A 26,900-nucleotide genomic window follows, 5' to 3' on the forward strand; every position below is an offset into this window, starting at 1 on the left:
CACATTGGCACTGATTACGATTTTAATGATCGTGATAAATTTTGTGTGATATATCTTTTGACCCTAGCTGAAGGTCCTAACATTGACAGCAGTTCTCCTAGCTGATATCCATTTTTAATGGAGGAGTGTTGAGCAACATAAACAGCAACTTTTCCTTCCACCTTTGTAGCATGATTGTTGATTTATAGAGGCTTTATTTTTGGCATGATTTTGCTATTTTTACGTTTTGTGTTTTTGTTCGTGTTATTTACTTTTTGCATTGTCTAGCACATCGTTTTTATGAGCTTTAAGGTTAGAACGGCTATTTCCAAAAGGCTCTTCATTCTTGATCAGACGGGTCAGGGGCCAACCTATATGAAAAGCAACGTGGACGGGGGTCAGTTACTAATTAATAGCAGCCCTTTATAACACGCATTAAACACATAATGACCAGTAATTAGTGTTTATTTTCACTGATGGAACCTTTTATTACAACCCTTCATGTCGAACGACGTAGGCAAGTAATAATCCCAAACGTCCGTTAGGGAAAAATACAAATTCTTAATATACTACCCCTTCTTGTTTCCTAAAAAAGCAGTAGCTAAGATGTAAACCGTGGCATACGTATGCGCTATAGGACAAGCTGTATAAACATCGTCACATACAAATACACGTTTAAACAATTTTTAAACTACAGTTCACACGCTTTACTGTACCGTTCCTTTTTACTGACTGACTAACTGCTACTAACTCATCTGATCTCAACTCTTTCTCCGGTAGCCGTGGTAATCCTCAATTTGAGAACAGCGTAAGTTGCGGAAGCTGTCATAAAGGAGGGCTGCCAATAAAAAATCAAGAAATGTCAATGTTAGCTATGCTAAATAATTTTTAACTGGTGTGGTTACTCATGCTGAGGAAGCCACCACAAATTCCTCACGAAGTACACTTCCCCCTACATTTCCCCCTGAAGCATATATACCTCTAAACTGCCCCCCCCCCCCCCCCTACGGAAGCTAATCCCCCGAAATTTTGGGGGAAACCCCCAAAGTTGGCAACACCGGCTTCTCTTCTCAGTCATATACACTACGCAGTTGGATACTATAAGCACAAACTAAGTTGACTCTCGGCGCGATGGCTGATGGTAGCGATTGCAAGTGGAAAATTCCTTTACGGTCGCTCCCGTCAGCCACTGCGCCGAGTGTCAACTTCGCTTGCGCGCATAATATGTATATACGGAAAAGAACAGAGGCCGTATGTTAAATATCCCTGAGTACCTGACGGTTTAATTTAATCAGAAATTCGAAAGATTCGTAAGTGAATCGAGGACTAGCTGTGACCCATTCGCGCCTCCCTTATTTGTATAATTTCGGTGTCCGATGTTTAATACTCCTTAAATCAATACTTCTCTTGAGCTGTACTTTAAAACAAGTACTATACATCAATTCCTCTCATAGAGACAGGTCATTTTCCCAGTACCATAGCAATGCAACTGTTTAACAGAAGATGGTGCTCCAACACATTGTTGCCCTATGTATTTTTCTGAGAAGACAGCTTTCAGATGTTATTCGTCAATCGTATGTTCGGACAGCAGTACCTTTCAAGTTTTGTAAACTGCGCAACTTTACGTTTCTATGTGTTTCTCAACATTTGTACCCAAATACTGTTTTTTTTTTCGGTGGTTGCCATATCAACATCCGACAGGATAACACTAAAATTTATTTAAATAACTCACTCTCAGAGATACTACATCGTATCCTAATTCTATTTACTAAAAATCTTGAATGCTTGGTACTCTGCAGATTTCAAATATTTATTAAAAGAATTTTGTAAATATCGTGAGCTGCATTTCAAAGGTTTAATAGGTAACCAGTATTCGGGTGTCGAACCCATCGTCAGTGGCATGTATTATGTATCTCTCTAACAACAGCATGTGTGTTCATTACAAATTCTTTGTGATGTTCAAATTGATGTTCATTTTACAGTATACAGGTTCTCGTGCATGTTCCTGCTGTTAAAACGTGGACAGTTGTGTCGAATGTGACTACGAAATGTTACCATTTAAGAGTTGACAACAGTAACATACACGGTAACCTGTGTACCGTGAGATGAACATCGATTTGAACACCACAAATAAGTTATAAGTAATACACATGTCGCTGGAACAGTAAAACACAACATACAGAGATTGGACAAAACCAGGGAAACATCGTGACAGAAGCATGATTGAACATAAATCCAGATGCTAGACGAGCCTGCAGGGTACGCTGCTGTGTTTTACCACGAAAGGCACCTATGTAATGTCCTCAATATGTTGCTTGTGTCGGTCGTGGTCATAACAGTGTCCTGTGTAGCTGTTGAGTTCATTATGTTGGAGACAAGTGAATTCGAACGTGGCTAAATTGTTGGTAATCACATGGTAGGTGCTTCCTTAACCAAGTGAGCCGAAATGTTTGGCGTTCCAAGAGGCACCGTATCGAAGATTAATACCGCGTACGGGGTAAGCGGAAAACAACATCCGCTAAATCACAACTCGGATGAAAGTGTATGTTGAGCGATCGTGACAGACGGTCATTGAAGAGGATTGTGATGATAAATAAGGGGACGACAGCTAGAAAAGTCACTGGAGAATTGAATGTTGCATTAGTGAACCAGGTCAGCACCAAGACAATACGAATTGAGCTCCATAAACAGGGAATCGCAGGGCAAGCTGGAATTCAAAAACCGCCCATCAGTGATGCAAATGCCCATAAAGGGAAAACGTGTGCCGAAATGGTGGACTGGGTCAGATGAGGCTTGTTTAACACTGTTTCCAACCCAGCTCTTGGCCGAGTTTTCCGTCTCAGTAGTGAAACATGGCGAGGGGGGTGGTTCTACATCTACATCTACATCTACATCTACATGGATACTCTGCAAATCACATTTAAGTGCCTGGCAGAGGATTCATCGCACCACCTTCACAATTCTCTACTATTCCAATCTCCTATAGCGCGCGGAAAATGAACACCTATATCTTTTCGTACGAGCTCTGATTTCCCTTATTTTATCGTGGTGATCGTTCTTCCCTATGTAGGTCGGTGTCAACAAAATATTTTCACATTCGGAGGAGAAAGTTGGTGATTGGAATTTTGTGAGAAGATTACGTCGCAACGGAAAACGCCTTTCTTCTAATAATTTCCAGCCCAAATCCCATATCATTTCTGTGACACTCTCCCCCATATTTCGCGATAATACAAAACGTGCTGCCTTTCTTTGAACTTTTCGATGTTCTCCGTCAGTCCTACCTGGTAAGGATCCCACACCGCGCAGCAGTATTCTAAAAGAGGACGGACAAGCGTAGTGTAGGCAGTCTCCTTAATAGGTCTGTTACATTTGCTAAGTGTCCTGCCAATAAAACGCAGCCTTTGGTTAGCCTTCCACACAACATGTTCTATGTGTTCTTTCCAATTTAAGTTGTTCGTAATTGTAATATCTAGGTATTTAGTTGAATTTTCGGCTTTTAGATTAGACTGATTTATCGTGTAACCGAAGTTTAACGAGTTCCTTTTAGCACTCACGTGGATGGCCTCACAATTTCCGTTATTTAGGGTCAACTGCCACTTTTCGCACCATTCAGATATCTTTTCTAAATCGTTTTGCAGTTTGCTTTGATCTTCTGATGGCTTTATTAGTCGATAAACGACAGCGTCATCTGCAAACAACCGAAGACGGCTGTTCAGATTGTCTCCCAAATCGTTTATATAGATAAGGAACAGCAAAGAGCCTGTAACACTACCTTGGGGAACGCCAGAAATCACTTCTGTTTTACTCCATGACTTTCCGTCAATTACTACGAACTGTGACATCTCTGACAGGAGATCGCAAATCCAGTCACATAACTGAGACGATATTCCCCTAAGCACGCAATTTTACTACGAGCCGCTTGAGTGGTACAGCGTCAAAAGCCTTCCAGAAATCCAGGAATATTTAATCTATCTGAAATCCCTTGTCAATAGCACTCAGCACTTCATGTGAATAAATAGCTAGTTGTGTTTCACAGGAACGATGTTTTCTAATCCCATGTTGACTGTGTGTCAATAGACAGTTTTCTTCGAGGTAATTCATAAAGCTTGATCACAATATATGTTCCAAAATCCTGTTGCATATCGACGTTAGCGACGTTAGCCTGTAATTTAGTGGATTACTCCTACTACCTTTCTTGAATATTGATGTGACCTATGCAACTTTCCAGTCTTTGGGTACGGATCTTTCGTCGAGCGATCGGTTGTATATGATTGTTAAACGTGGAGCTAATGCATCAGCATACTCCGAAAGGAACCTAATTGGTAAACAGTCTGGACCAGAAGATTTGATTTTATTAAGTGATTTGAGTTGCTTCATTACTCCGAGGATATTTACTTCTACGTTACTCGTGTTGGCAGCTGTTCTCGATTCGAATTCTGGAATATTTACTTCGTCTTCTTTTGTGAAGGCATTTCGGAAGGCTGTGTTTAGTAAATCTGCTTTGACAGCACTGTTTACGATAGTATCTCCATTGTTATCGCGCAGAGTGATGATTTGGGTAATTCTGCAGGATCGCATTACTGCCAACGATTATGTATCTATTTTCACTGACCAACTACATCCCATAATACTATATTTGTTCCGCACTGATGATGGTGTGTTCCAAAACGACAGCTCGGAGCTTCCAGGACTGGTTTTGTGAGCACGAGGATGAATTGTCGCATCTTCCCTTGGACACCACAGTCACCAGCTCTCAGTATTACAGAGCCATTTGTGGTCTGCTTTGGAGAGAAGGGTGCGTAATCGCTATCCACCCCCACTATCGGTACCTACACTTGCCACTATTTTGCAGGATTGATAAAGACCTTACAGGACTTGTATTTATCCATTCCGAGACTACAAGTAGCTGTTTTCAATGCCAACCCATGTATGCCATTCACGATGGGTTCTGCGCCCGAATACCGGTTTGGCTATTAAACATTTTAAATGCAGCTCGCGGTGTTTACAAGATGTCCATTAACAACTATTTACTAAGCCTTTCTTGAACAGGAATTGCGTTATTAAATTTGCCAGGTGCACGGTTGAGATTACTAGTATGTCAATATCTTCGTTCAGGAAAGCATGATGTGAAATGTCTCTTAAGAAACTCGCAACTCTGTTACAGATTTAGTTAGAATTACCATACGAATGAACATTCGTAGGTGCTCGTGTTGTTCTGAATCGATAGCATTTGGGAAGTCCAGAAACACCAAACACCACAATTGTGAAATACGCGAGTTAGGTTCCGCATTTCGGTTTCATTCAAAATCCATGCAAGCAGCCAAGTAAAACGTCGTGTTCTATAATTTTTCTCGAGAGTAACATAGGGTGGTAGTTACATGAATCATCTCTTGAGAATTTTCCATAGGTATTTGATAGGTTTGTTCAAAAATGGTTCAAATGGCTCTGAGCACTATGCGACTTAACTTCTGAGGTCATCAGTAGCCTAGAACTTAGAACTAATTAAACCTAACTAACCTAAGGACATCACACACATCCATGCCCGAGGCAGGATTCGAACCTGCGACCGTAGCGGTCACGCGGTTCCAGACTGAAGCGCCTAGAACCGCACAGCCACACCGGCCGGCTGATAAGTTTGTGATAAATTACTGTTTTCCGCGGACGAAATGCGTTTGCAAATTCCGTCTTGAAACTGACATTACTTCCAATGGTTGGTGATATGGCAACTGAATTGTGGTTATATTCTGTGATTTTTCTTTGCGAAAGTTGGAAAACGTAAAGGCTTTCACATTATAGCACTTTCCAGTGCGCGAGAAGCATACCGTGTTAGAGAAACAAGTATCAGCTGTCCTTTTACTTCACCTTACAAACGCTGAGGTAACAGTTTTAGTGAAGCAAAATAATCTCCAGCACCTGAATGTTTGGCTACAGTAACAGACGTCGATACTATTTTTATGGTTTTGCCAAGACGACATATTCTCATCGGACAGGACAACTAGACACTTACGCCCTAACTCCATTTAACATCTCCTGCGCTTCGCTATGGCGACGAGATACGGTTGAAAATGTGGGAGATATGCATGTGAAACAACTCCTGATACAAAGTCTGCGTATTTTGGCCAGATGGCTTATATGCCAGCCCCGATGTCCCATTCACTGTTCTAGGCTGAACTAGATTTTTCAACAGGGGGCTTTGCAGGTCAGTACAGACGTCTGGTCGCTTCCGAATAGTCAATGGCACGTTTAGTTCAATGGAAGCGAAAATTGTGATTCAGAAGGCACGTTTCTTAATATTTCAGTTCTAGTTAAGATGACGTGCTAAGTACAAGTCTAGTTGTTCTGCAGATCATTGTGGCGGCGCTGTTTCTAAACTTCTCTCTTCTTAACCAAAGAATTAATTTGTGGCAGTTAACATATCCCTGAAACATGGTCATGATACAGTTTCCTTTCAGCTTTCATCACTTATTATACACAAACCTCGCCTAAGTCTTCCTGAGGTTGCATTGAATACGACACAGGGAGTGATTCACGTACTAGTAGAAATGAGATTGCTCAGATTATAAAAGTATTTTCGGTGCTTGATGTGTCTTTGTGTTCTGTAATAAGGCCACTTTGTGGGTAAGAAGAAGCAAGTGTCTGTTGAATGCAATTCTGTCCCCAACTTACATGCTATTGCAATTTACCCCGATGTGTTCGTTCGGTATTGGCTTGACAAGGGAGTTTGCGAAGTTGTATTTCTCATGGTGAATTAATTTTAGACACGTGCTTGTAAGGACCAGGGTTGCTATAATTAAACTCGACTCAAAAAAATCCATGTGAATTTAAAAGAATTTTAAAAATGCCGCCAAAAAGCCGAGTAAAACCCAGCTATATATTTAAATATGAAAATGTACTTAACATATAAAATGTTACATACCCTTACACAAATTAAAAAGAGCCATCATATTTATTGAAAGCAACTATTTACTGCCACAAGAATTTATTTGATTGAAATTGTTATTTAATCTTTCTCGTAATATAAGAAACACAGTTAAATAATATCTACAATCCAAAAAAAGGTTGAACTTGATATAGAATCATAATGACTGTAAAGCTCAATTGCGTTTAAATGTAAAAAATTATAGATCTTCACTAATTTCTCGGGTCTTTCCTCTCCAAAAATTATTTAATTGTCAATACGAACAAAATCCCAAAACTCAATAAACTCTCCCCCCAAAAAAAAAAATTTACTCACTGTTTTTTTTTAAACACGTTTTTCTCAAGACTGGGAGAAATTAGCTGGCCATAAATTTGAGAAAAAAAAACTCCACCATTTGCTGCACAAGTAGTGGTACTCCTTCCAAGGCATTTTGTCACATCTGCCTTGCCACTCAGATAGTATCCGGTGGATGTGGCAGGCACTGTCATCTATCATGTCTACACTTCCCAGGCAATTGACCTTCGATACACCTAATTTCATCCCGACTACATGCTGCTGAAGATATTGCTGTGGCTGATATGCAAAAGAAAAACTAATACCCAGCATCCAATATTTCTTCATAATTCATTAAAGCGCAAAGTTGTATGCGATTGTGGAGGCAAATTGGCAAAACTGGAGTTATCTACAAAAGAATTTCTCATACGCTCCGACTTACTTAGTGTTCTCTAAGCTCCTGAGCGAATGTACCCAGCTGAGCAAAAGTTCCAATGATTCAGGGCTCCTTTCCACTGCTACAAAAACAGGGGCGGGAACTGTTCCGTATTAGCTAACTCGCGACCCCGGACTAGTGAGTCAGCTAACACAGCAGGCAAGCAGTCTTGCAGTGGACACATTCTGGAATATTGTGTCATTGACATACCACTCTACTGTGCGAAAAGATCATACTCCAGTGGAATTTGGTGACTAGAAATGTCGGACAGTAAGCTGCAATCGCTAAAATTAATTCTCCGGCTGTAGATGGTCTCCTTCCAGTAATAGCGACGAGATGAAGCGACACTCACCCTACTACGGGTTGAGCATTGTCCTCTGATCCATGGCGTCCCCCTTATCCAAGAGCATTCACTTTATTGTGGCGTATGTCGCTCACACATATCAATAGGCTACGTTCCAGTTGGGTGTATTTTTTATTATAACGACAGAGCAGCAGTACGTTTAAACTATTTTAGTTGATGATGAGACAAGTGTAACACGTATGACAAAATGTATTGTTTACTGCCTCTACTCCAGAAAAAGTTTTTAGGTTGGAGAGTGTAGTGTTTTGCAGAGAGACTGAACCATCACCCATTTGTAGTTTAAGGGCGATACAGCCAAGCAAACTTGCAACAGCATTTTCATCTCCTCGCTATCAATTGCTATCCTTATTTACCAGAAGGTTTTAAGAATTTATGTTGTCCGGGTTTTATTGTGTGTGTGTGTGTGTGTGTTTGTGTGTGTGTGTGTGTGTGTGTGTGTGTGTGTGTGTGTGTGTGTGGTGGGAGAGATAGAAAGAGAGAGAGCGAGCGAACAAGTGTTATTCCGTGCAGTTTAGGGAGATATTTACATTCATACTTTTGTTATTTGATTTAAGTATTCATCCCAGCCTATTTTAGTATGGCTGCCGAAGACGAAGACGTAGAACACCAAAAACAAATCAATTCATCATTATCATTCAGAGGGTAGAAATTTCAAATCTGTATCATATGTCTGATCAAGGAATGATGTGTTTACAAAGAACGAAACAAAAGGGAACTACTTCGTAACCTAAGATCCTCAGCAACCGTCCAGGAATTCCCCACCCCAATTACATAACGTAAACTATATGCTATTATGCTTGTTTACCTGCTCTGACATAAAATATTACTGCAGTGAAAATCACAACTATCTAATAATTAGGTAAATAAGCACCACCAGCGGGAATTTCAAGACTAGCTATGTGACGTCTGCTACTTATTTACAGTGTCATTGTGTGATACTTGTTTACTAGGCTGGAAGAAAAGCGGTTGCAACGCATATACGAGTGCGAAGATTTATATTTCTTTAAACCTTTTGGATAAATATACGTAACAGTAACGGGCGTAGTTCCCACATCAGATAGAGAAGACCTGAAATCCGCCTGATGACGTTACAATTCGGTCACCTTTGACAGCGCTTTTACCAGAAATTAAAATTACCTTCGCATAGGAGTCCTATCAGTTCTGCGATAATAGTCCGCTTCCCTCATGTTCGCGAAAGTATTCCCCCTAAATGTCTGCCAGCATAGCAGTAGTGTGTGTTGGGTTGCCTACACAGCCAGGGCTAGTGCGCACAGAAATTGTGCCCGTCAATTGTATTTAACTACAGCTCGTTTCCTGTGAAACGGATGAAGAAAAAATTCGTCCCGTTCTTACTTATTCAAGATGAGGCTTATGATCTTACTAGTAATATAGAGAATCACACTATATGATAGTTTGCGTTCTTATTATAGATATTCCTAAAGTATACAGGTTTTGATGGTATATAAAATAAGTTTGTTTTTGCCGAAAAAGTTTTAGATGATCTTCGGGCATTACGGAGTACCATTTACTTTTGAACTTGTGTCTCCATATTGAACCCATTCTTAGCTCTCATAGTTTCATAGTTTATCATAAACTTAAAGTATTTCTCTTAACACAATTTGAAAAATTTGTAAAACTTATCTCCAAAAAAAAAAAAAAGTTTTAAAAGGGGTGCACTTCGAGGCTAAAATAGAATACTCAGGAAATATGTAACAGGGTTGTAAAAATGCAGATAATCATTTAAACTTGGGGAAAAATATACTTTATGTACACAAAACACAGTTCTGAAATTGCTCCTAATTTAAACTCTTAAAAGAATTACTTATCAGTAACAGGAAAAATAGTTTGATTCAATGATACTTTGTTATGTGTATTTACTTCAAAACCTAGTTCTGAAACAATTATTCGTTTTTTTCATCGATTTGCAGAAGGCACAAATCTAATCTTCGTTTTCAGCACTTTCACAGTGAAGGTGGGTTTTATGTAACAGCGGTATTCCATAATGTCGGACATGCCCATCTTGGACGTCACAAGATAACAACAGAACCAATTGTATCCCTAGCCAAAAATAGAGCAATACGTCCCGATATACTACTCTTTTACTTCATAAACTTCGTATCTTTAATCGTTGGTGTATAATGAGGCTTATTTCTGAAAATTTACTTCCAAACATTTTGTCAACTACGAAAACAGTTCACACGATGCCTGGTGACGAACTGGACTCGCTACAGTGCATCACGGGAACATTTTGAAGTAGATGATGTTCTGCTTGGGATCATCACTTGACGAATGAGAAAAAGATTTTCTTGTAAGAGAAGAATATTAGCGTTTAAAGACAAGGAAATTAATTTGTACGTAGTACACAAGAAAACAGAAAAAGGAAAAAGTTTAAAGTTTGTAAATGAGCCTGGCTGCAAATCCAAAGATGGAGGATTAAGTTTTTGCTCAGTCTTAGGTATTTTTCTGTCAATTATCCTACCAGTAACGTCTGTCAATGATTTGTCTAACGCTTGTTCACAGTTCCTGTTACAGGCTATAGAGCAGGCTGTTCCAACCGAGCTCCAGGAAGCCGGAGCGCTCCGGAGCGCTCACTGCGGCAGCTCGGAACCCGCGTGGAGGGGGAAAGCGAACTCACTGCCCCCTGGCCGCATGCAGCCGCAACTGACGCAATAATCCGTGTACAATGACTGCTATGACTAGCCGCGGGAGCCCTGTACCTCTATTGGAGGATACCTTTCCATTTATTGAGAGGGATGGTCGTCCACAGTGTCTTGTATATCCTAAAGTATTTAATTCTGCGAAGAGGTACAATATACAACGACATTATACACGTCTTCACGCAGCGCACTACGATCAGGTAGAAGGCGTTGCACGCAGAGAACTGGTAGCCAGGCTTAAAAACGACATACCAGGAGACGTAAATTTAAAAACGGTTTCGTAATACGGAGGATATCAAAACATGCAACATAGTTCGTGTTCTGTAATGCGTTTATAATTTTCAGGTGAATGAGAGCGGAGAAACCACTACTGAATTTGCAATTCGAGCAAGCTACAGAGTCGCTCACATCATTGCGACGAGTGGCAAGCCGTTTTCGGTGGTACCACTCATAAAATCGTGCATGGTAGCAGTTGCAGACTGTTTGTTTCCAAGGGAGGTGCAGGCAATTGAAGGGGTTTGCCTGTCGAAGCAATGTCTCGTCGAATCCTGGACATGGCAGCAGATTTAGAGACACAACTCAGGAAATAGGGGGAGAGCTTTGTTGCATTTTCACTAGCGCTTGACGAAAGCACCGACATATCGGACTGTGCTCAGCTTGCAGTCTTTGTGCGTGGTGTCGACATGGAGCTGCAAGTAACTGAAGAACTCTTGGATGTGGTGCCACTCGATTACACAGCAACAGGATGTGACATTTTTGAAGCTGTTAGTGAATCAGTGGAAAATATGAATTTGCCGTGGGATAAGCCCCATTCCGTAGCGACAGACGGTGCACCATAAATGATCGGACGTCACCAATGTTTTGCTTCTCGTTTGAAAAATTAACTCAGGGACGAATTCGGGAAAGACATTTGACTCTTCATTGTTTTATTCACCAAGAGGCACTGTGTGCTGAAACAGTAGAGCTAGGTGGCGTAATGAAAGATGTCGTGAAGTGTGTGAATTTTGTGCGGCGTCACGGTATGAATCATCGCCATTTCAAAGGATTCCTGAAAGATATGGAAGCGGAGTATGGGGCTATACCTTACCACAGTACAGTTCGTTGGCTGAGTCGGGGAAAAGTTCTTGATGTTTTCTTTGCCATTCGTGAGGAAATATCCCTTTTCCTCGAAATGAAAGGGGAAGAAATGCGTTGTCTGAAAGATATGAAATGGATATCAGACTTGGCGTTCCTAACTGACATAACTATGCGTCTGAATAATTTAAATCTGTCATTTCAAGGCAAAGGGCAGCTAATCGTTGTCATGCACGACCAGATCAAAGCGTTCATGGAAAAGTTACGTTTATTTGAGAGGCACATGGGTAATGGACATTTAACGTTCTTCAATCGTCTTGCTTGTTTAAAACTACCTGAAGGTACTACTTTCGGCGATTACCAAGCAAAGTTAAAGCGGCTCATCACGTCGTTTGAAACACTATTCCGAGACCTTAGTAGTTTGGAAAGGGACTTAAGGTCTTCAGCACTCCTTTTTCAGTTTCCTCCGATGACTTGTCATCGTCACTTCAATTGGAGATTATTGATTTGCAAAATTCAACTTTGTTGAAAGAGAGGTACGTCAAGCTGCAGAGCCCCAATAAATTTAGTATGCAATTACTTGTAAAACAGTTGTTTCTTATTTCTTTCCCGAACATCGTATTTCCTGGTGTATCATGTCACCACGTCTTAGCAGCCATGAGTATGAGGTTGTCGATCTTGTAAGACGCAGCTGGCGCATCGAAACGCTTGCCTTGCCGCCTGCCTCAGCCAGCTGTGCCACGTGCCGGCGTGCCGGCCCACTTGAATGGTCACAGCGAGCGACACGGCTCCCTGGAGCAGGGAGCGCTCCGCGGCTCACAACGGAGCCTACGAGCTGGAACAGCCTGCAGTATAGAGGATACTTTGATAAAGTTTTGATAAAAGACTTAGGTCCAGAAACGTACCGCTTGGATGTAAAATAAATTTGAAGATCGGACCACTTTCAGTTCCCCCACTTCACTGCATGCACATAGAGGAAACAGTGGGCTCTGACATATGTGCTCTACAGGAGCGCATGGCATGGCAATGTTTTAAGTACTCGTCGTTTGGATCTCTTCTATGTGGCGAAGGACATCCTCTACAAAATCGAGAGGGCAGCGCGTTCGTGGATCACCACATTCAACCCTCCTAACTGCGAAAGTACCAGTTTCTCACTGTTGTAAAAAATAAATAAAAGGAGACCAGATTGTGGTTTTACGTCCGCTCGACGACGATGTATTGGAGACGGACCACAAGCTATGATTGTTTCAATGAATGGGGAAACCTTAACTATCAACTCCCCTATAAAAAAATCCTATAAACATGTGATAGGTATCTTGAAACACCCCGTATATGAAAAATGCTAAATCGCCCAGCTGCTTCAAGGTTTACATTACACTTTATGGTCCCCTATAGCTACCTGGATGTCAGTTTAAAGGTCGGAAAGACGTAAGGGGACACCACCTGGAAGACTATACCTTGTAAACCATATCTGGTGGTCTGCGCACCTCTAAATGTTCGTGGATGTATCTGTTGATATCCACAGTCGGTACACATGTGACAGCATGCGCTTCCTAATGTGTAACGAAACTTTTGTGTACTGCCCACTCGTCTGATACAGGGTGCCTAGGAAGCTGTTTTCTTGGATTGCTAGACAACAATTCGAGCAAATCGTGTTAATGGTGTTTATTACTGTAAGTTAAATTGAAAATACGTAACTTTGCGTATTCACAAAGTTGTGTCGCAAGAAAATGGCGACATGCAAATAATCAATGTTAATCAATGTCGTTCGGTACATACAATTTCATTGCAAGCAAAACAATACAGTTCAGAAGTCACTGCTATAGCGTTTGTACCACGGCTAGTCTTCCACTCTGCCGCGGCTAGGCGTCGCAGCGCTTGTGTTCTCTTCGTGTAGAGCCTGCTCCTGAGTTGTCGTCGTCCTAGAGAGGGGTTCGTCAGCGCACTATTGATTGACGTCGTCTGACAGCTCACTCTGTTCTTCCGTTCTTGATCGTCGTGCCGACGCTTGTCGTTAAGACGGAACAGAAACGCCGCACATAAAAACGGGATTTCTCCGTGCCTCACACATCGGGTTTCGTTGGTGATAGAAAGGCAAGGTCAAGTGTTTTGTTTAGCCCGTGGACTAGAGAGTATAGCCCATGGACTAGGGAGTATTTTTTTTATACACAATAGGAGGGTCTACAGGCGCCGGCACGGTAGCTCAGCGTGTTCGGTCAGAGGGCCGATTGTCCTCTGTAACAAAAAAACTGAGTAAAGGAATTAACGATCAACTTGAACGGATGTCACGTGACGTCCGCCCAGACCAAACGAAACGAACAATACGGAACAAGGAAAAAAAAGAAAGGGGTAGCGTCTTTGAGTCATAATCAAAACGTCTTCGGTCCCGGGTTCGAATCCCGCCGCTGCTTAAATTTTGATTAATAATCAACATTGGCGGCCGAAGACTTCTGGCATAAGAAGTCACCCTCATCCTGCCAACGGCCTTGTTAAAGAGGGCGAAGGAGCTGACAGAGGTTCAGGGTACTCTTGTCCTAGGGGTGGGAAACTGCCCCTAAAGGCGGAAGAATCAGCAATGATTAACGGCCTGAGGATGCAGAAGGCAGTGGAAACCACTGCATTAAGGACACGTAAAGTGTATCTACAGGATACCTCCCTCCGGGAGGGGACTGCCAAGGGGGAGGTTACCATGAGAAAAACATTGAGTAATCAACGAAACGTTCTACGAGTCAGGGCGTGGGATATCAGAAGCGTGAACGTGGCAGAGAAACTATAAAATCTTTAAGGGAAATGCAAAGGCTCAATCTAGATATAGTAGGGGTCAGTGAAGTGAGGTGGAAAGAACACAAGGATTCCTAGTCAGATGAGTATAGGATAGTACCAACAGCAGCAGAAAATGGTGTAGCAGGAATAGGATTCGTTATGAATAGGAAAGTAGGGCAGGGAGTGTGTTACTGTGAACAGTTCAGTGACAGGGTTGTTCTTGTCAGAATCAGCAGCAAACCAGCACCGACAACGATAATTCAGGTATACATGCCGACGTCGCAAGCTCAAGACGAAGAGATAGAGAAAGTATATGATATTGAAAGGACAATACAGTATGTAAAAGGGAATGAAAATCTAGTAGTCACGGGGGACTGGAATGCAGTTGTAGGTGAAGGAGCAGAAGACAAGGTTACAGGAGAATATGGGTTTGGGACAAGGAATGAGAAAGGAGAAAGATTAATTGAGTTCTGTAACAAACTTCAGCTAGTAATAGAAAATACTCTGTTCAGAAATCACAAGAGCAGGAGTTATACTTGGAAAAGGCCGGGTGATACGGGAAGATTTCAGTTAGATTATATCATAGTCGGACAGAGATTCCGAAATCAGATACTGGATTGTAAGGCTTACCCAGGAGCAGATATAGACTGAGATCAGAATATAGTAGTGATGAAGAGCAGGCTGAATTTTAAGTCATTAGTGAGGAAGAATCAATACGCAAAGAAGTGGGATACGGAAGTACTAAGGAATGACGAGATACGGTTGAAGTTCTCTAAGGCTATAGATAGTGCAATAAGGAATAGCTCAGTATGCAGCACATATGAAGAGAAATGGACACCTCTAAAAAGGACTATCACAGAAGTTGGGAAGGAAAACATAGGTACAAAGAAGGTAACTGCAAAGAAACGAGGGTAACAGAAGAAATACTTCAATTGATCGATGAAAGGAGGAAGTACAAAAATGTTCCGGGAAACTCAGGAATATAAAAAGCAAGTCGTTGAGGAATGAAGTAAATATGAAGTACAGAGAAGCTAAGACGAAATGGCTGCAGGAAAAATGTGAAGACATCGAAAAAGAAATAATTGTCTGAAGGACAGACTCATCCTACAGGAAAGGATCAAATGGTTCAAATGGCTCTGAGCACTATGGGACTTAACATCTGAGGTCATCAGTCCCCTAGAACTTAGAACTACTTAAACCTAACTAACCTAAGGACATCACACACATCCATATTTGTCTGATGTGGTAGAAGAAGAAACATGAGTCGTTTTAGAAGAGGTAGGGGATCCAGTATTAGAGTCAGAATTTAAAAGAGTTTTGGAGGAATTAAGATCAAATAAGGCAGAAGGGATGGCTAACATTCCATCAGAATTCCTAAAATCATTGGGGGGAAGTGGCAACAAAACGACTATTCACATTGGTGTGTAGAATGTATGAGTCTGGCGACATACGAGTACCATCTGACTTTCGGAAAAGCATCGTCCACAAAACTCCGAAGACTGCAAGAGCGAGAATTATCGCACAATCAGCTTAACAGCTCATGCATCCAAGTTGCTTACAAGAATAATATACAGAAGAATGGAACAGAAAATTGAGGATGCGCTATTTGACGAACAGTTTGGTTTTAGGAAAGGTAAAGGCACGAGAGAGGCAATTCTGACGTTGCGGTTAGTAATGGAAGAAAAATCAAGACACGTTCATAGGATTTGTCGACCTGGAAAAAGCGTTTGACAACATAAAATGGTGCAAGATGTTCGCAATTCTGAAAAAAGTACAAGCAAGCTATAGGGAGAGACGGGTCATATACGATATGTACAACAGCCAAGAGGGAATAATAAGAGCAGACGACCAAGAACGAAGTGGTCATATTAAAAAGGGTGCAGTCTATGGCCCTACTGTTTAATCTGTACATCGAAGAAGCAATGATGGAAATAAAAGAAAGGTTCAGGAGTGGAATTAAAATTTAAGGTAAAAAGATATATCATATCATTCGCTGATGATATTGCTATCTTGAGTGAAAGTGAAGAAGAATTACATGATCTGCTGAACGGAACGAACAGTCTAATGAGTACAGAGTATGGCTTGAGAGTAAATCGAAGAAAGACGAAGGTAATGAGAGGTAGAATAAATGAGAACAGCGATAAACTTAACGTCAGGATTGATGGTCACGAAGTAAATAATGTTAAGGAATTCTGCTACCTAGGCATTAAAATAACCAATGGCGGACGGAGCAAGGAGGACATCAAAAGCAGACTAGCAATGGCAAAAAGGGCATTTCTCGCCAAGAGAATTCTACTAATATCAAACATCGGCCTTAATTTGAGGAAGAAATTTCTGAGAATGTATGTCTGGAGTACAACATTGTTTGGTAGTGCAACATGGACTGTGGGAAAACTGGAACATAAGAGAATCGAAGCATTTGAGATGTGGTGCTACAGATGAATGCTGAAAATTGGGTGGATTGATTAGGTAAGGAATGAGGAGGTTCTGCGCAGAATCGGAGAGGAAAACACTGATAAGGAGAAGGGACAGAATGATAGGACATCTATTACGACATAAGGGAATGACTTCCATGGTACTAGATGGAGCTGTAGAGGGCAAAAACCGTAGAGGAAGATAGAGATTGAAATACATCCAGCACATAATTGAGGACGTTGGTTGCAAGTGCTACTCTTAGATGATGAGGTTAGCACAGGAGAGGAATTCGTAGCGGGCCGCATCAAACCACTCAGAAGACTGATGAGAAAAAAAAAATGGCCGCTTGGGTGTCTTTATCCTACAGTACAGGGTTAATGCATGAATATTACGCACTTCCTCCTGTGTAGGCAAATGTAGAAAATTAGTTGCCTCTTTTTGCATTCGATGTGGTATACGGTGAGTCTTAAGGGGGTTATGGAGGCGCTATTAGCTCATGGGCGGTTCCTTCGGAAAAAAAAGTTTTTTTACCTTTTTTGTACCAAAACATGGCCGCTGATTTCAAGACGGCTATACAAAGCAAATGACTGAAATTTCCACGATGTTTTCCTAAGATCCAGGCATCAAACTACCTTGAAAAGTTTAATTATATCTTCATCTGTTTCAAAGATACTGTAGTTTAATTTTACCCTACTTATACAAGTAAAATAAGCACGTAAAATCTGATATGAGGCGAAATGTAAATAATAAAAAAACTGCATAAGATTTCTCCAATTTTGACAGTATATTCTCTAGGCATTTATATAGAAGTGTCATCTTCCCATTTTCAAAAATCTCTATTAATTTATGGGCAGTTCCTAAGAAACCCTCAAGAGAAGCGTTTTTTTGCCATTTTTCGTACCAAAACCGGGCCGCGGATTCCAAGGCGGCTATGCACGGTAAATGCGTGAAATATTTGCTATATATTCCTGAGATCCTGTTCTCGAACAGTCTTGAAAATTATATTAATATGTTTATCCGTTTCCGAGGTGCAGAGGTTCAAAGTTACGCTGCTTGTACACGTAAAATACACAAGTAAAATGCGGTATGAGGGGGAAACATAGTTTGTAAAGTGACGTAGCACGGAGAAATACGCTGTAAAGTGTCTCCAGTATCAACAGCAGGGTACTGGGAACCACACATTGTAGTGTTGAAGCGCATGCAAAATTTTTGTGCACTTAAAATCCGGTGGAAGTGTAAAGTTAGTTTTACGTTATTTCAGTTTCATGTAAGTGAACTACCAAAATTTTATTGACCCATAAAGTTCTTCTCATATGAGTGTCATGCCCTGCTGTGGCAGGAAAAAGAAGGGAACCAGCGGAAAAATGCTTCTATAGGAGCAAAAAAAGATAACTACCTTCCTGTTTATTTAAAAGACTTTGACTGAAAAGTGCTATACCAGCTGTTTCATTCTACCTTCCTCAACACCTTTAAAAGTTTTCCCAGAAATTTTGGCATGCAAACATATTCGCACTTTTTTATGCTGAGAGAGAAAGAGACAATGGAAGTGGGAAAGGAGGGAAATGTAATAAACACTGGAAGAGAGTAGACAGCTGCTGTTATATAGAAAGAACGAAGGAAATAATAACAGTGTGAGAGAAAGGGACAAGTGGCAGTGGAACATAGTTGACAGAATAGCGCTAGGAAAGGAATGAAGAAGACAATGCCACCGGGAGAGGGATAAAGAGAAGGAGAAAGGGTAAGTGGGTGAGAACCAGTGACAATGAGAGACAGCGTCTATAACAGTGACAACGATGTAGAAAGAGAGAATGACAGTGAGAAGAGGCAGCAGCAGTGTGAAGAACTGAATGAGATAGTAGCAGTAAGAGAGATCAAGAGGGAGACAGTGGCATTGAGAGGGGAAATCAATAGAAAGGCAGAACAAAGGAGACTGTGGGCGTGAGAGAAGAGACAGTAACAGACACAAAGAGATCATGACAATGAGCTGGGCTGAATGAGTGAGTGAGAATGAGCAACTGGATACGGATGGGTGAGATGGACTTACAGCGATGGACCAGTGGGTATGGGCGTGTTACAGTTTGAGGAGATTGTGGGAATGAGAGGTAAGTCGCATGTTAAAAAGAGCGCGAATAAGTTCGCTTGCCAAAATTTTTGGGAGAATTTTTAAAGGTTCTGAGAAAGGGAGATCGGGGCAGCTGGTACCGCACTTTTCGCTCATAATCTTTTAAACTGGAGGATATTCGCTTTTTTTTGTGCTGCGATAGGACTATTTTTCCGCTAATAATAATTACTTTGTGGTTAAAAGTTAAAGGACAGCGTTATTATTATTGTACGAATTACATGATTTGTATGCTGACTTTCAACGGAGGTTAATATCCTCCAATCAACATTGTCAAAAAGTTTTCTCTAAGTCTACAAATGCTATAAACGTAGGATTGCCTTTCATTAATCTATCTTCTAAGACAAGTCTTAGGGCCAATATGCCTCGCCTTTTTCTATATTTCGCTGGAATCTTAACTGGCTTATACCAGTCTTTCCATTCTTCTGTAAAGAATTACTGAAAATGCAGCAGTAAAATTAGCGTCATGGACACATTTTTTTATGAGGTGATGGAAAGTGGCTGCATATTAAAGCGAGTAACAAAACTGCAGCAGTCCGTACGGAAGAAAAATTTTGTATAGCAAGAAGAAAAGAATATACACAGTGGGTACGAAACGGATACGAAATTTCTTTTCAGCAAAATCAGTTAAAACTTAAATAAGGAAAAAAATTGTTTTGTGAGACTCGTAGGTACAAAAAGAAATTGACGTAAGTCCAGCAGTTAATTTGCAGGAAAGTTTCAAAGCCAAGTGCGGACTTCAACAGAGGAAAATTCGGGCCAGGTGCAAGGCTCCTATCAGATTTGCCACAATCTACTGGATTATAGTCTACGGAGATTTGCGGATCCGTAGTTGATAAAGTATTTGTTTTGGAGGTAGAGGTTCTACAAATGCATATTAATATTTTATTTTATTTATTTGTATTTATTTTTTGCGAGAAACGATGAAATGTAAATAACTGTCGTAACGGTCCTCAGACCGACGACTGGTTCCATGAAGCTCTCCACACTATCTTGCTCAAGCCTCTTTATCTCTGAGTAACTACTGCAACCTAATCCTTTTGAATCTGGTTAAGATATTCATCTCTTGATCTTCCTTTACGTTTTCCCCTCCACGCTTTCCTCCAGTACTAAATTGCTGATCCCCTGATATATCAATGTGTCCTGCCAACCGATCCCTTCTTCTAGTTATGCTGTGCCACAAATTTCTTTGCTGCCCAATTCTGTTCAGTACCTCCTCATTAGTTACATGATCTACCCATCTAATCTTCAGCATTCTTCTGTAGCACCACATTTCAAAAGCTTCTATTCTCTTCTTGTCTAAATTTTTTATCGTCCATGTTTCACTTCCATACATGGCTATCCTCCATACAAATACTTTCAGAAAAGACTTCCTGACACTTAAACTAAACAAATTTCTCTTCTTAAGAAACGCTTTTCTTGCCATTGCCAGTCTCCAATTTGTACCCTCTGTAATTCGTCCATCATCAGTTATTTTTCTGTCCAATTAGCAGAACTCATCTACTACTTTAAGTGTCCCGTTTCCTGATCTAACTTCTGCTCATCTGATTTAATTGGACTACATTACATTATCCTTGTTTTGATTTTGTTGATATTCATCTTATATAATCCGTTCAAGACACTGTCCATTCCGTTCAACTTTTCTTGAAAATCCTTTGCTATCTCTGACAAAATTACGATGTCATCGGGAAACCTAAAACTTTTTATTTCTTCTGCCTGGACTTTAATTCCTACTCAAAATTTTTCTTTGTTTCCTTTATTGCTTGCTCAATGTACAGATTGAATGATATAGTGGATCGGCTACAACTCTGTCTCACTCCCTTGTCAACCATTGCATCCCTTTCATGCCCTTCGACTCTTATAACTGCTACCTGCTTCCTGTACGAGATGGAAGTAGCCTTTCGCTCCATGTATTTTACCCCTGCTACCTGCAGAATTTGAAAGAGAGTATTCTGTCAAAAAGTTTTCTGTAAGTTTACAAATGCTATAAACAGAGGACTGCCTTTCCTTAATATATCGTCTGAGAGAAGTCTTAGGGCCAGTATTGCCTCGCGTGTTCCTACATTTCCCTGGAATCCTAACTGGCTTCTGTAAAGAATTCGTGTTAGTATTTTGCAACCATGACTTATTAAACTGATAGTTCGATAATATTCACGTCTGTCGACATCTGCCGTCTTTGGAATTAGAGTTATTATATTCTTCTTGAATTCCAGGGGTATTTAGCCTGTCTCACACATCTTGCACACCATATGGAAGTGTTTTTCATGGCTGGTTCCCCGCAAGGCTATCAGCAGTTCTGCTTGAATGTTGTCTGCTCCCCCGGCCTTGTTTCGACTTAGGTCTTTCAGTGCTCTGTCAAATTCTTCTTGTAATATCGTACCTTCCATTTCATCTTCATCTACGTCCTCTTCCATTTCTATAATATTACCCTCAAGTACATCTCCCTTGAACAGACCATCTATATACTCCTTCCACTTTTCAGCTTTCCCTTCTTTGATTAAGAATGGTTATCCATCTTGGCATTCATACAGCTGCTTCTCTATCCTCCAACGGCCTTTTTAATTTTGCTATAGGTAGTATCTACCTTTTCCCTAGTGATGTATGCTTCTAAAAGCTCATTTGTCCTCTAGCCATGCCTCCTTAGCCATTTTGCACTTTCTGTCGATTAATAAATAAACAAAATCATAATAATAAAGTGGAGTGCCCTTCAGACCATGCAACACTTGTACCCAGCGGATACGGTCGTCCAGAACATCCATAATGCCCTACTCCACCTGCAACGGCAGGGGAAGGAGATTTCTTTATGCTGGGTGCCGGGGCACGTGGGTATTAGGGGAAACGAACTGGCTGATGTGGCTGCCAAAGATGCATATTCCCTCCCTCACGTTGTTGAATGTGCCGTCCCTCTCCATGCTGTTACCTCCTTTTTGCGTTTTCGTGTTATGCGTCAATGGGAAGAGGAGTGGCTGGCAGTCGGTGAAAATAAGCTGCGTCTGGTCAAGGCCACCACGCGGCCATGGCGTACGTCCTACCAGCCATGCAGGCGGGATGAGGTTCTCCTCACTCGCCTCCGCATCGGGCACAGTCCCTTAACGCGTGGTTTTTTACTCCGGCGGGAGGACCCCCCAATCTGCAGTGCTTGTGGCGTCCAGTGCTTGTGGCTGTCCGCCACATTTTACTTGACTGTCTTTTATTCTCTGACCAGAGGGCGGTGGTTTCCCTGCCACCGGATTTGCCCTCTATTTTGCAAGACGACGCAACGACTGTGGTTAAGGTCTTACGGTTTTGTGTCCTGTCCAATTTGTTGCCTCGGATTTTAGGAAGAGGATTTTAATGTGCTGCTGGGTGACTCGCTCACCCAGCTTTTAGGTAAGAGGTCCGCCAGTCACGATTACCTACTTGTTTCACTTCGATTTCTGTTCTCTTTTCCTTGTGTTTCCTTTCCTTTTTAGTGCGTTTCTTCTCCTCTTGTTTTGCCTCTGTATGTGAGGATTTGGAACTGCGGCAGATCTGTGTCTTTTAGCCGTTCTCCTTGTTCGCTGTCCGTCTTCGTCCCTCTACCGCAAGTGTTCCTGTTTCTATGCGTTTGGGCGCTGATGACCATGCTGTTTAGCGCCCGAAAACCTCAAAACACACACATACACACACACACACACACACACACACACACACACACACACTGAACGTTTACTTCCGAAATTATAAGATATCATCACAGCTGTGAATACAGTAAGGGTTAAAGTTCTTTACGGAACTCTAACGTTAAGGGATGCAAGTGCCGATAACGGACTCGCGGATGCAGATATCGTTTCTTTTATCCGCTCAAACCTCTAGACTCGCTATTGCTAACTAATACTTGCGTCTGTCGACAGGTGAGCAATGGCACGGTGGGGGCCCACTACCTGGCGCCCGGGGACGTCATCCTGCGGCTAGGCGGGCGCGACCCGGCCGAGCTGATGCAGGACGAAGTGGACGCCGTGGTGGCCGAGCCGGGAACCAGCCTCGAGCTGCTCGTCATGAAGGCGCCGCGCAGTCGGCTCTCGCGCAGCTCCAGCGTCTCCAGCTCCGGCGTCTCCAGCCCCGTGTCCAGCCCCGCCTCCAGTCCCATGACCGGGACGTTCCCGCGGTACCGCCTTCCCTCCGTTGACGCGAGCAACTCTGGTTCCTACTTCCAGCGCGGCACTCCCTCCAGAAGAAGCTCGCAGACGGCCTTCCTGCGGGAGATGTTCGAGCAGACCGCAGTCGCCGGCAGCGGCGCCACGCAACACCACAGTCTACGCAGACAGACCTCGCTGGGAGTTCCTCGGAAGACGTCGGAGTTTCAAGATGTGACTCAGCGCTCGCTCAGGACGTACAGCGACGGAAAGGTCGGTGTGTCAACAACGGGCCCACCGGCGAACGGCTACAGAAACAGCGCCGATGGCATTCTGTCCAAAGGCTTTTGGCAAGACGAGGTACAAGAAACGCCAGCCACTCCGAACGACCTTTCAGAAAGACGTATAAAATTTGCCGAAGCCTTGATCGACGAAAAGAACGATGACGTTTTCTATCAGTCACTGGCAACGACAAATGGCAATCACATGCCAAACGAAAATGGTACTCAGTGGAATCCAGAAGAAGATCACTTACCTCTCGGCGTCCCTAAGACGAAGCCACCAGGCAGTCGGGGCAGAAGAATATCTCCCGTGTCTCAGCAAGACGACCGCCACGCAGACTTCGACTCCAGCGAGGCGGATTCTGGAGCTGCACCTGGGTCCTTGCAGAGGACTCGTTCCAGGAAATCATTGCAAGAAATCTTCCCTGTTCAACAGCCGTCATCAGAAGAAAATGGGTAAGTACTCTAAAACTTCTGTAAACAATGTCAGGATTGTATTGTGGAAAATTTGTGATGGGATAGCCTTCGTCACAGGATACAATATAACTGGAAAAAGTAAATTACATGACAGGGCAGTTCAAGTCTGTCTATTTACAAAAATTCCTCTCACTTGCATCTTCATTAGGTATTTTCGTAATTAGATTGCATAACAAATAAGACTTTTCATTCCATAACTGATCAGACAGTAAGAAATACAGAGCGATTGTAATTAAAATTCCAGTTTCCAGTTTCAAAACGCTGTACAAAACGAGTCACTGCTCAAAATGGCGTCAAATTTGAACGGAATGTTATCAAAGAGGGGGTGAACGTTAAGCAATCAAAAAAATTTAACAAAAATTTTTCCACTAGATGTTGATGTAAGGGGCAGAATATGCAAAGTAAAAGACGTGTGGTACGCGACTGTTTCCCGGTTTCCGTCTGAGATGCTCGGCATAGCCGTCGCAGTGATAGGTTGACCACTATTGGTAAAGATAAGGCCATAATGGCAGGAATCGTTTTGACGTGTAAAAAAGATCTGAGGATGGTCATTACCGACTGAAACCGGTCATCGTCTAAAAATTGATATTGTGATCAAATACTGGAATAAAAAATATTTAAAAACGATTATTTTGAAGTGCAAAGTGGCAGTGGTAAACAACTAATCTGACATCAGCAGAAGATGTCAGCACAGCGTTGCAGGAGATGTCTAACGTTGGTGTGGAAACATGCAGTGCGCGGGGAGTTGCTCGAACTCTGGAAATCTTCACTCGGAGTATAAAATTCTATGAAACATCCTGCATTTATACCCACACAAAATTAAACATGCTCGGGAATTGCTTCATGCCGACGTGTCAGTGAAACAAACGTTCCCTCTAGAATTTCTCGTTCACGTGGAAGTGGACAATGTACGGCCATGGGACATTCTGTAGACAGATGAAGCCCATTTCCATCTCCATGGACATGTCTATACACAGAATACCAGAATATGGGAAAGGAAAATTGGCACGCACATCGCTGGTACCACTTCATTCTGCAGAGATAACAGTGTGGTGCGGGGTGACGGCATCGTTTATCGTAGTTTTTGTAGAAGGTGGTTCCTGTAGGTCCTGTTACCTATACTGTAGGCGATAAACGTTATAAGAGTCTTCACACCAACGTCATTCCAACCATTCAACAACGTGGATGTGTGGGTAGGATCATTTTTATGTAAGGCGGCATTCATCCACACATTGCACAGCCAGTGAAGCAGCTACTGCAGAGGTGTTTTGGAAACGCTAGAATTACCAGCCGTCATTTTTCTACAGCCTGGCCATCCAGATCACTTTATCTTAATCCGTGTGACTTCTGGCTGTGGTGTTAGCTGAAAGATATTGTGTTCAGTGCTTCGATTACAAACGTAGCTGAAATGGAGGCACGTATTCGCAACACATTCTTAACGTCAACCCTGAGACACTCCGATCTGTTGTGGAACATACTGTTTCTCAATTTCAGCATTCGGCAGATTGTCGTAAGGTCTCCTGCATGACTGTCTGGACAGTCATTCATGGGAGAAATGACGTGGTGGAGAAAAGGCTTAGACACAGCCTTACAGGTAAGCGCTTCGGTCAACACAAAATTTCTGGGTTTGCGTCCTCATCCGACTCTTAATAACAACACACACTCCACTGTGAAGTGAAGTATGGTCCTGGAAAGTACCCATAGCGTGTGATTGGGTAGATTCTTTGCCATATCCTTTCTATAACGAGTTCCAAGAGTTACCTGTGTATACAAGAGAAGCTTCGTGGGGGCAGTAACGTATGAGAAACGTACTAGTGGCGTGAAGCTGTTTGGCGGGGAATGAGGCTTGCGCAGATAGGTCGCAAAAGGAAAGTTAATATGTCGCAGCTAGGTATGGATACAGGAGAATCTCTGTAGAAATTAGTGAAGCATAAGTGAAATATTGATAGAATGAAGCTGTTAGAAAGGGCGTGAGACGTGTATGAATATCCTAATCGGTTAAGACTCTTACCCTCCGATGGAAAGGTCTGGACCAGCACACAGTTTTAATGCGTTGATAAGTTTCGTATTAAAACATGTTTAAAAATTACAGAATTGGGGCGAATGACGAAACATCTCTTCATGCTTAACAGGTAATTAATCCCATACCAGGCGCATGTTCCTCTAGAATACAGTTCGTATGACAGTGCTGTACATGTTGCTAGGTACAGTAGGTGATTGGTATCTCGACTTGCGGCATTAAATAATGATATGTCTTGATCGTCGGACAGAATAATATTCTTCTTAGGTTTCGGTGCTCCTACAGTGATGATGTTGCTCCGCCAACTATTTTTCGGATATTTTAGAACTGAATACTATGCTTCTGCAACAGAATTTAGGAAAAAGAGCTCTTCGTGATGACATTTCCATAATACCAGCTTAATCACTACCGTTATCAGTCTTAATCTTGTAAGTTCAGAAATGTACCGGTGTTAATGATGTGAATAAGAGCTTTGTTTTGTGTTCTGCCAGTACTTCTCATTATGTATATACGTCCTTCAGTAACGTGTCTTTCGAATTACTAAGTCGCTTGGACTGCTTCCAGAGATAAATTCGTCTGAGACGTCAGAAAACTTGAGGGGACGTTATATCCGAGCGCCTGCTTTACACACCCAGTGCAAGGAAGATCTAACTCAAGTCCGTGCTGAAAACCGAGGGAACTGTGAGTTAAAATAGTAGAAGAGGTCTGACCTCTTGGAATAATCTATGATGTGAGTGAATCACGAGGTAGCCACCAAAAACATTCTCATCTGTTTCCCATAGAAACTAACACTCCAAAGAGCCAAACCACACCTAACTAATAAAATGTCACGAAAGTATTACAGTGATTTGATTCTGCTGGCTCTGATTTGGGAAAGATACTGACTACAGAATCTTTCCTTACCAACTTCCCTGAAACCAGTCTTAGGCAGCCACTAATCAAATTGTTCTATTAAGGTTCGTACGTTCGCATTACGTAACTTTCTTTGTAATGATGCCCGTGTGCATATTGTGGGCTAAATATGGTTGA

General features: G+C 42.0%; 1 protein-coding gene across 1 annotated transcript in view; it reads left to right on the plus strand.

The window, feature by feature from the left end:
* The window catches only part of LOC124709029, a 737,074-nt gene that overhangs the window by 242,866 nt on the left and 467,308 nt on the right, over positions 1-26,900 (plus strand). Inside the window, exon 2 of the mRNA XM_047240678.1 lies at positions 22,872-23,830. Within this exon, the coding sequence (XP_047096634.1) occupies positions 22,956-23,830 (875 nt within the window). The 5' untranslated portion in view covers positions 22,872-22,955. The remainder of the gene's footprint in view (positions 1-22,871; positions 23,831-26,900) is intronic.

This window comes from Schistocerca piceifrons, chromosome 1, assembly GCF_021461385.2.
Source record: "Schistocerca piceifrons isolate TAMUIC-IGC-003096 chromosome 1, iqSchPice1.1, whole genome shotgun sequence".
Taxonomy (NCBI): domain Eukaryota; kingdom Metazoa; phylum Arthropoda; class Insecta; order Orthoptera; family Acrididae; genus Schistocerca; species Schistocerca piceifrons.